The 10,546-nt window shown below is 38.4% G+C and overlaps 1 protein-coding gene across 3 annotated transcripts; it reads left to right on the top strand.

The window, feature by feature from the left end:
* The first annotated feature begins 204 nt into the window (after positions 1–204).
* TRFL6 (TRF-like 6) lies at positions 205–5,700 on the top strand. 3 transcript variants are annotated; one of them, XM_079002738.1, is made up of 9 exons: positions 205–546; positions 672–832; positions 2,726–2,903; positions 3,046–3,143; positions 3,213–4,049; positions 4,147–4,272; positions 4,858–5,193; positions 5,271–5,327; positions 5,416–5,700. In XM_079002738.1, the coding sequence occupies exons 2-9, from the start codon at positions 707–709 to the stop codon at positions 5,605–5,607; spliced, it is 1,950 nt and encodes a 649-aa protein (XP_078858864.1). In that variant the 5' UTR covers positions 205–546; positions 672–706; the 3' UTR covers positions 5,608–5,700. The 3 variants fall into 3 exon arrangements, with proteins under 3 accessions (XP_078858864.1, XP_078858865.1, XP_078858863.1); XM_079002739.1 differs by having other exon boundaries at positions 205–522; positions 4,156–4,272; XM_079002737.1 differs by having other exon boundaries at positions 206–522.
* The last annotated feature ends 4,846 nt before the right edge of the window (positions 5,701–10,546 follow it).

Below are 10,546 nucleotides of genomic sequence, written 5' to 3' on the forward strand. Positions count from 1 at the left end.
ACAACGAAATATCTATAGAATTCCGTTTTTATATGGAAAATTCACTTTAAATCAAATTGATTTGTTTTATTTTCTGGACAAAAGGTGGACGTATGGAAGTCGGCCTTTAACATGGAGGACACTTAAGGGCAAGTACGTCAATTCATATCCTCGCAATTAGATTGTACAGTACAAGTACCATCCAAATTCCGGACACGAGTACACACGCCACAGTAGCCGGCATCAGCTACAGTTAAACAATAACCCTCCGACTCAAGAAACCTATCCGGACGCCAACCTCATATTTCATTAACCAATTTATATTTCCCTTTCGATTCCGAAACTGTATTTCATCGATAAACACAGCGTACTGGAAAAGCGCCACTCAACTTCAATTCAATTCAATTCCACCAAAATCTTACAATTCATTTCCTCTCTTCAAAAACCTAATTTTCGTATTTTCGGCACCCGAATTGAAATTTTGGGGGAATCAACGGTTACAGCTTTCAAATCAATCGGTGTTCGCGTTCCTACATTTTTATGGTGAGTTGGTACTGATTAGGCCAGGTAATTTTTTGGTGATTGAATTGATTACGATTTTATGCCGAGGATGGGGAAGTGATTGTATAATGTAAAGTCGCCAGGTTTGGGAAAGCTTTAATTTGATCGTTTTTTTTTCCGTGTTATTTCAGCTTTTGTAATTGAGTTGCATGTGGTGGAATGTTACATGGAAACTTTGGTAGCAATTGAAGGAAGCGAGAAAAGTAAGTTAGAGGGCACTTCTGCAATTGTGATAACCTGTTCTGACTCCTCAAAGCAGATTGCTGATCCCGTTGTTTACAAGCTTGCTCGGGTAATTTGCAATTCAGTTTCTTAGGTTTTTGTATCTGCATTCTTCAGTTGGGAAGAGATCACTGTATGAAATGCCATATTGGATTGTGATGAGAAAAGCCCCTTTTGATCTTTTTGCTGATAGTGTTACCCGGTGCGAACTAAAATTAAATTTTAAATAGAACAATTGAAGATTTGTCCATCAAACAATCGACCTATGGCAACAATGTTAGAATGACCAGTCTAGCTAGTCATATAAAATAGCCTGAGGAAAATATTAATTTGCAATTCAGTTTGTTAGGTCCATGCATCTGCATTCTTTAGCTGGGAAGATTTCACTGTATGAAATGCCATGTTAGATTGTGATGAGTAAATCCATTTATGTTCTTTTTACTGCTAGTGTTACCAGGTATGAACCGTGATTGAGTTATAAATAGAAAACTTGAAGATATGTCCATCAAACATTTGACATATGACAACCATGTTATAGCAAATCCGTCTAGCAAGTCATATACAGACATACAGAGAAAATATTAATCCTTTTGGTGTTTTAGCATTACAAGCTGCTTTCTTAACTACTTATAAGTTTTAACCACTGGGGATATATATTCTTGCGAAATAATCCTTAATGATAAGTTGAAAAGATCCAGTTCTTCATAAATGGTCTTATAACTGAGCCTGAGGTGCAGGCTTGCCTTCTTTCTGTTGAGAAATTCCATTATAATTGATTTGCTGCTAGTCTTAATTAAGACAGATTATCATGATCTCTTTAAGCTATAATAATGCACTGACCTGTCATGGGCCATTTTTTGTTGTTTAATGAGATTTACATTTCAGCAACTATCTAAATTGTGGCTAGAAGTTATGTTGGATTTGGTATTTTAATCCCCTGAAGGCAAACTGGGATGTTGAGACTATTGCTAACTGTATAATAATACTGATAGTGATGGCACATTGCATATATAGAATTGATAGTTTTTTTAATGGTTGCTAGTTGTGTAGGATATGACGGACAATCTTAGCATATAGGGAAGGAAAAAAGTGCTTCAATATAGGGTTCTTCTGTAGAATTTGAGGACAATTTAATAGTATAGGTTTAGATTGTTGATGATGTATAATCGGATAATGGGGATATAGAGAATGTTACAAGGAATACAATGATGTTGACAACGTTTCAAGTTCTTTTGCCTGGCTCTAAGCCAAGTGTGTTGTTATTATCTGATAAAGGAATAGAAGAATGTAATTTCTTGTCTTGAAAATAGGCATGATAGGCATAGATGCTAACACTCCTTCAAGACTTGTATCTACAGGTGCATATACTTCATATAAGTTATGCACTTACACAACTTTTAACTTTTATTTCACCGTAACTCCACTGACATGAGGTATACATTAATTGTATGCAAAAATACCTCAGGCACTAATTTATTATGACAAACCCTTTTAAGTATTGTTTGTAGTTTTGAATGATGTGGGTAAAAGTTCATTTACTTATATTTTTTCTTGTAACTATGCCCCCATGAGATATACATTAGTTGTATGCAAAAATGCCTAAGATGCTAATTTATTATGGTAAAGATAAGCATAAAAAGTAAAGACCAACCACTAAGTTTTGGGGAAACAGAGGTACACTTTTGATTGCACATGAGAGTTCAATAGCGAGTCCACATTGCGTGAAGCAGTGTGATTGGCAACATTGGGCTTGTCTGTTGAACATTATTGTCTTGCCTGATAATGTTCTTGGTTACCAATTGTCCTCATTGATGAAGCACATGAAGAATGTCATTTTGAGGCGTATGATCGGGGTCATCACTTGCACTTAATGTGGCTTATTATATATATGTCTTTTTTTTTTTTTTTTTTTTTTTTTTTTTTTTTTTCAGCAGGGTTAATATCTGCAGTGGTCTATTTTCAGGTTGAAGGTGATGGGAGATTAGTACCTGCAACTGATGATGAAGTGATGGAGGTTGAGGACTTGCTTGATGATAAGAGTTCAGTGCATTTTGTTCTGGACACCTGTCAGCCTGCAGTCTGTGCTTCAAACCATGAGACTTTTGGTCAGGAGTTCATGCCCATGTCCATCGACTCTCAAGGTCTCTCTTAATTGGTTCTTTTTGTTGTCATAAGATGGTGGTGATAGATCTTAGTTATCTTTTGTTTTTTAAATGTTTTTGCTAGTGTGTCACTACTTAACTCACCTCTATCGGTGACCAAAATAAAAAAAAAATATGACAGGTCTCTTCAAAGTCAAGGACTCTTGTACTCTGGGAGGAGGATCAGATACAGTATTTGGCACGACAGTTGATCTGGGGAAATTGAATTCCCAGTTTGAGGTAGTGTTTTTGCTTTGAGCATTTGTAGAGTGGAAGCGGAAGTGATTTCATACATGTATTGAACTGCAGGAAATAGGTCGATCTGTGTCGATTCCTGTTGATGGGAAGATTGAGGAATCTGGGGATAGGAAGGGATCAGTGGAGAGTGAACCATCAACTTCAACCATGTGTGTTAATGGGAAACCTGATTTCTCTAAGCTGAAAGGGGAGATTTGTCTTGACAACCTTTCAGTTCGAGAACTTCATGCAACTTTCAAGGCTACATTTGGGAGGGAAACTTCTGTGAAGGACAAACAGTGGCTCAAGAGAAGGATCTCCATGGGGCTGTCTAATTCTTGTGATGTTTCTACTACCACCTTTATAATCGAAAATAACATAATAACAAAGAAACCCAAAGTAGAAGAAGACTGTAAGGATAACAGTAACCTTAATATTGAGAAGGAGAAGGAGAAGGAGGATGCATTTGTTATATCAGTCGGTCAAAGTCAAAGTGTTGATAATCATAATCATAATCATAATCATATGGAAGATGATAAGTTGGGTGGTAGCAGCAAGAGTGTGAAAAGTGGTACTACAGCCATACCCAAGCATCATCATATGGGTATTGGTAGTGAAGATGATAAGGATGGGGGTAAAAGGGTCCGGAAGCCAACAAAGCGGTATATTGAAGTTTCAGAATCAGAGAGCCGGGATAGTGGAAGTGGAAGACTGGTTTCTTCTGTGAAGAGTTCTGGACATGGACCACGAACTCGTGTGAGGCCACTTCATAACATACAGCCAGTTACCAGTGCCACTACCAGACCTCTTGTCACCCGTCAAGATTCTCTTGGAGGTTCTGGGGTTGAGATTCCATATGTTTCTAGGATCCGAAGAGGTCGCCCCAGAGAAAATTTCATGGCTCTAATGGTAGTAATGCTGAATGCTGATGATGTCATGTTTATACTTTATAGTAGAGTTGCCTATTTTGGTATTCTGTAAACTTTTTCTTGACTCACTTGTGTAGAAATTTCAGTCATGTGGAACGGGAATCGCAGCAAAACTGGTGAAGACTGCTCATGCAGTTGATGAAGTAGAGAACCGAGAGCTGAAAAATGCACTACCCACTGGATGGGTTCAACTTCAACAGCCTGTAAGCATTTTGCATTTTTTATGTTTTTATTCTTGTATTCTTGTTTTGGTTTATCAAGTTGCTATTAGTTAATTATTGAAGACTGCTATGTCTGAATGATGGATGCATTATCCTACTTGGCAGTATTGTATTGTAGAGTATGTTTGTTGTAACATCTCCAGAATAATTAGTATGTGAAGTAGATCTGCTCCTTTATGATTATGAATTTTAGATGATACTGAAATCATAATTTTGTTCTGTGTCTCATATATTGGGTAATTTGTTGCTGTGTCATTTGATACAGAGATTTCATTTCATGGCAAACTGAAAAATTATTTGAATCCTATAGGCCAGGCAAACTGATGATGGAATGCAATGACTCATTTCATTACCTTGTGGCTTGCTTATTGCCTTATTCCATTCCATTCTATTGTATTCAATCAAACATATAAGATCTAGTACCTAATACAAAAAAAATGGTGTAGTGTGTAGGCATGGCATGTTTTGTAGATTGTAATGAGTAATGGCATGAAGTGGTTGGGATGATATAGTAGTTATAATGTTTGATGTGATGATTGGATGTTTTATGTATATGGTATAAAATAGGTAATTAAGGAAGGAGGAGGAGGGAGTGAACAGTACTCAGAGGAGGCATCAGGGGAGTTGAAGAACGATTCGGAAGAGGGACAGATGGATTCATATGATGATGTGGAGGCGGAGGCGGAGGAAGAGGAGGATTCAGATGATAATGATAATGGTAATAACATATTAACGGTGCCTACAGCAAAAGGTGGGATGAGGAGGAAACACCATCGACCGTGGACTCTGAGTGAAGTTGTGAAGCTGGTGGAAGGTGTTTCCAGGTATGGTGCTGGCAGGTGGTCTGAAATAAAGAGGATTGCCTTTTCAACATGCTCACATCGCACACCAGTCGATCTCAAGGTACATACTCATCTATATTCTATATTCTACATTCTATGCTGACCTGTTGTGCTTCATGCATTACCTACACTTTTCAGGACAAGTGGAGGAATCTGCTGCGAGCTAGTTTTGCACAGTTACCAGCTGAAAAAGGGGTAACTCATTTTTCCTCTTTTCTACTACCCCTGTTGATTTGACTTATTACTTATATATATATTTTTTTGTTGAATCAACCAACTGCAGGTGCAAAATTCCAAAAAACAGTCGTCAATTCCCATCCCAGCACCCATTCTGTTAAGGGTCAGAGAGCTTGCTGAGATGCAATCCCAAGTCAGTCCGGATCTCAAACAACCACTCAGATTTGGTGGTGGACATAATCATAATAGTAATAGTGGTAGTAGAAATGTAAATGATATCAAGTCTGGGTTTTTGTAGTGGTGTAAATTGCCTGTTCAAAGTTGTTCGCTGATCACTGATGATATTATTAGTAGGGGGAATAATAAGAGTATCTCTGATTGTTTGTACTAATTCTCATGTTTTCTTTTTTGCATGTTTTCAATTTTTTTTTTTGCTGTACATGTTTCTGTTACGACGTCTTGATTTATTCATAAAATGAATGGAATTACAAGTTTCTTAAATCTGCATATCTTCTATTATTGTGTGTGTGTTGGGGGTGATGACTTTCCTGGATGCAGGCTGGCTCCTAGTTTTTAGTTTTATTTATCGACAGCCACAACTCTTACATATGCTTCAATCAACTTTGGCTTCTTTTGAAGCGTCATTAGGGTTTCGTCTATTCGTATAATGACTTTTGTTTGTTTGATTCCATTTTGTAGTGTAACCAATTTCTTTCCATTGTTTCATCGGGATCATGAATAAGAATGTAAAAATGAAAACCATTTGATAACTTTGTCTCTTGTTATCTTCAAGATTGTGAAAGTTAAGAGACTGAGGTTCGAGATTTTTGGAGTAATTAGTTGTGTAGCTTTATGTGAAAATGAAAACCATTTCATAAGTTTCCCTCTAATAATATTGAACCCCCAAGACAACAAGAACCCAGCTGTGGAAAATGGAGGTTTCGACCAAAAGAAATTTGGAGGATCTCCATTTTTTTCCCCATAAATGGAGTAAAAAATAGGGTAAATAGTATTTCATCTCCAACACTACTCCATTTTCTACATTATTTTTTACTCTAAAAAGTATATTCCTAAAATATTTTATTTTTATAACTTATATATATATATATATATATATATATATATATATATATATATATATATATATATATATATATATATATATATATATATTGTCAAATACACCCCTCTACTAATTAAACTCTATATTTATGATTAATTAATATAAATTAGTATATAACATGATATTATAAATATTAAATATTACATTTAAATTATAATTAGTAGATAAAATAAACTAAAAATGTATAAAAGAAAAATGAGACCCTCTCATTTTTATTTTATACATTTCTAGTTTATTTTATCTACTAATTATAATTTAAATGCAATATTTAATATTTATAATATCATGTTGTATACTAATTTATATTAATTAATCATAAATATAGAGTTTAATTAGTAAAGGGGTGTATTTGACAATATATATAAGTTATAAAAATGGAATATTCCAAAAATATATTTTTTAGGGTAAAAAATAGGGTAGAAAATGGAGTAGGGTTGGAGATGAAACACTGTTCACTCCATTTTTTACTCTACTTATGGGAGAAAAAATGGAGATGGGTTGGAGATGGTCTAAGGGCCAAATTTTAGGGATTTTGGTGAATCATCAATTCCTTAAGCTTCATCCTATTAACTAGGTGTGGAGATCCTTATCCTTACCAAATTTAAATCTTTGACAATATTATGCTAATCTTTAATAATTATTCTTCTACAATTATCCGTTAATTATTCCAAATAATTAATATAACTCTTTTAGGCATAATTAATTAATTTCTACAAATTAATTTTAATTATTTATTAACATTGTAATAAATAATAAATTTATATAGTTTATTTCTAATTTTTTATTGACAATAAATAAAAAAATTAATTTCCTATTTATTTATTTGTTCTTGCTTTCAGCTAATGTCAAGTATGTAACTCATACATGTCCATGTAAATTAATTTGTGTTACCAATAAGTGGACATATCTCAAATAGACTCCCATTTACACACACCACAACATCTTTATGGTCAAACTTACAAATTCACATAGGTTATGTCTTCTAGAAAACTACTTAGATCTTATGAACCCGTAGGTTCGATCTAGTCCTAAATAAATGATCATATATCCTTTGTTCTCGATATCTAGTATGAATAGCAAGACATAAAATTCCCTTCTAGATCTTACCTTCAAGGATTTTGTTTCTTATTTTGTCAGAATGATTGACTCTCAATCCTATCTGAATGTAACTACATGCCCAATAGATATCTCTTCTATCGTGGTTAGAAGCAACAAATCAACTTCGACTACAAAGACCCTTACCTGTTAAATCCCGGATCTACACCATTCCTTTGCAGCAAGCCTCTTGATCTTCAAGCCCTTTTCCAAGATTTTCTCCTCCAAAGCTATATTCTCTCTATTAATGGAGGCTCACTCGATTCTAGGGTTTCTTGATCTCAAAAGGGTAGCAAAGAGGCTGAGGGTGGGTTATAATGTGCTTTATATAGGGCACAACCCCCCGGGATTAGGGTTTTCTCTCTTCAGCACCAACTCGTCGAGTCCAAGCCGCCGACTCGGCGAGTTGGCCACTTAAACCCGTGACAGAATCCTGTTCCGACTCGGCGAGTAAGCATGCCTACTCGTCGGGTCCCTTTCCTTAATTTACACTTTAAGTCCTTCAATAGCACCTCTGGAATTTGGGGTGTTACAACTCTCCCCCACTTAAATTAGGCTTCGTCCTCGAAGCCTACTGCAGTATACGCTTCAGAACAAACCCCTTGCACTGCAGACTCCGATTTCTCAATTAACTCATGCTCTTACAAACCCTACTTCTGCATCTCTCTTAAAATGGCTTATTCTCACGTGGCATCCTTGCCACTACTCCAAGCCGACCATCGACCTTTCAACTCAATAGCACCACATATTAACCACGTATCACCCGATGATACCATCCCTTCAAATCAGGAACACACCTTCGCGCCCTGCGAACGCCAGATACCAAAAACACCCACTGAACTCTGTTAAGACACTAATCCATCTTCCTTCGCCCAAGATTGGCGATAACCATGATAGCTTGAAACCTGGAATGAACCCTGATTTCCCCTCTGATTCTATACCTTACGCGCTGACAGGATACTGCATCCTTCAGCTCCCATAACCCATCAACCAAACATATCACGTAACCACTCGTACCTGGCCCAATCAGCCTCAGGCTGGAATACCAGGCACGCCTATAACGGGTCCAGTCATCCCTAGGATGGTATACCCTCGCACCCTCATGTATGTTTGGCCCAATCAACCATCGGGTTGGAATACCAAACACACCAGGTCCAATCAATCATAGGGTCCGGTCATCCTCAAGATGGAATACCCTAGATTGGAATACCTCCACATACATACCTCAAGCCTACAACCATACTCGGAACCAAGGACCTTGTCCTTGCGTCACCCTCGAACCCTTCGGTTCGACACAACAGAGTGTAACCACTCACACCTCCCTATCACGATCTCTAGGTCCTTGACCTCCGACTGTAATATCCTTATATAGTCCTCAACACCAATCCAGACTACTCCCGAGTCTGTTAACCTGCTGTCTCACCTTCCTCTGTCCAAATCTCCAATCTGGAACCACTATCCTCCTCCTCTTCCAAGGAGACTGAAAACATGCCTGCGCATCATCCAACATTGTCACAACCTCAACGGGAATCCAACCCGTATGTGCTTCCATATATCTGGTACAATCCCAATGCTTACTACCAATAACTGAAGCACTTTCGATCATCCATTTACTCTACTGCCTTCCTTTCAGAGGACCCAAACTCCTTCTGGAGCTACATACCTTTCATTTCTAGGAAGTCTACTCAACAAACCTTACCACACCTATAAGTGCCACTGAGCTAAACTCCACTCTACACAATCCATATAGAGTAATTGCTATTCTCGAACTCCCATATACTCCGAATCCGATCACATAACTAACAAGGCCCACGTACGGCCTCCAGCCAACTCCATCATCATGATCAATACTTGGGGCCAGACCATATCGATTACTATTGCATGGCGACATATTCACTCATTCTCCGCATACAGATCCACCAACACATACGGAGTATTCAGCATGAATGGACCGCCTTACCAGGCCTTCAGCCTATCTAGACCACTCTCAGAACCTTCAGCATGTTTGGACCGCCCTCCTGGGCCTTCAGCCTGTCTGGACCGTTCCCCGAGCCTTCAGCCTGACTGGTATCCTTCCGGCCTTCAGTCTATCCGGACCGCTCAAAATTGTCGTACGTCACCCTAAACCATCCTTCCCGAGAATCTCTCCCATGCAGTCTGTTCTAGCCCTCTTGGGGTTCCGAACTCCAGTTCCGTTCCCGGAATCCTTTCCATGGCCTAAACCCAGGCCTCACATCGACCAACTACCTTACCTGAAACCATGGTCTGTTCCCTGCCCCACTTGTCTATTACTTGCTCCAATCATGCCACACTCTCGGCTAACAACACTGATAAATCTAAACAGCTAACCAACCCTGAATACTTGCTGTTTTACCGGAGAATTTTCCAATTCTCCCCACTTAGTGTACCAACTACTAACTTCCGCTGAAAAACCAACATAACTCAATCGACCTTACTTGATAAAGTTCCCCCTTATCCAGGAACTAGTTCCCTCCGGAGTGAGCAATCTCCACAGAACACTCCCCCGACATCGCACATCCCGAACTCCAAGGAAGTTCGAATCTCAACTGAACACTTCTTGCATCGCAACTACTATTCCTAGCATCGAGATCATATACTATATCTTTCGACCAAGAATCCTCCTGAACGCTAACAAACTACAACTCCTAACTACTAAGATCCTCAATCATACTACGAATCATGCGGAACAAGGCAGACAGATTTATAATACCACACAAATAACAAGATAACAAGATGGAAACATATCCGCAGCTGCATCTGGCTCTGCCCTGACCTCCTCTGCAATAAGCTGGAAAACACGTCCCTGAACCCTCGGAGGCTCCGCTCCCCCCTGACCTCCACCCGTAATCCTCAAGGTGGCCGGTGCTAGAGCATGCACCGGTCTTGCAACAAGCTGTGGACAGTTGACCCTCAAGTGTCCAACCTGACGACAATGATAACAGATCCTCCTATCCTAAGCCGGGACCGCTTGACGGCAATCCCTCGCATAATGCCCCTC

Source organism: Lactuca serriola, chromosome 5, assembly GCF_051521515.1.
Source record: "Lactuca serriola cultivar US96UC23 chromosome 5, Lser_US96UC23_V15, whole genome shotgun sequence".
Taxonomy (NCBI): Eukaryota; Viridiplantae; Streptophyta; class Magnoliopsida; order Asterales; family Asteraceae; genus Lactuca; species Lactuca serriola.

Excerpts from the sequence above, each read along its gene's own strand:
- TRFL6 (XM_079002738.1), top strand. The coding sequence starts at position 707 with ATGGAAACTTTGGTAGCAATTGAAGGAAGCGAGAAAAGTAAGTTAGAG. Across the intron at positions 2,904-3,045 it reads CATGTCCATCGACTCTCAAG|GTCTCTTCAAAGTCAAGGAC; the intron begins GTCTCTCTTAAT and ends AAAATATGACAG. Across the intron at positions 5,328-5,415 it reads AGTTACCAGCTGAAAAAGGG|GTGCAAAATTCCAAAAAACA; the intron begins GTAACTCATTTT and ends AACCAACTGCAG.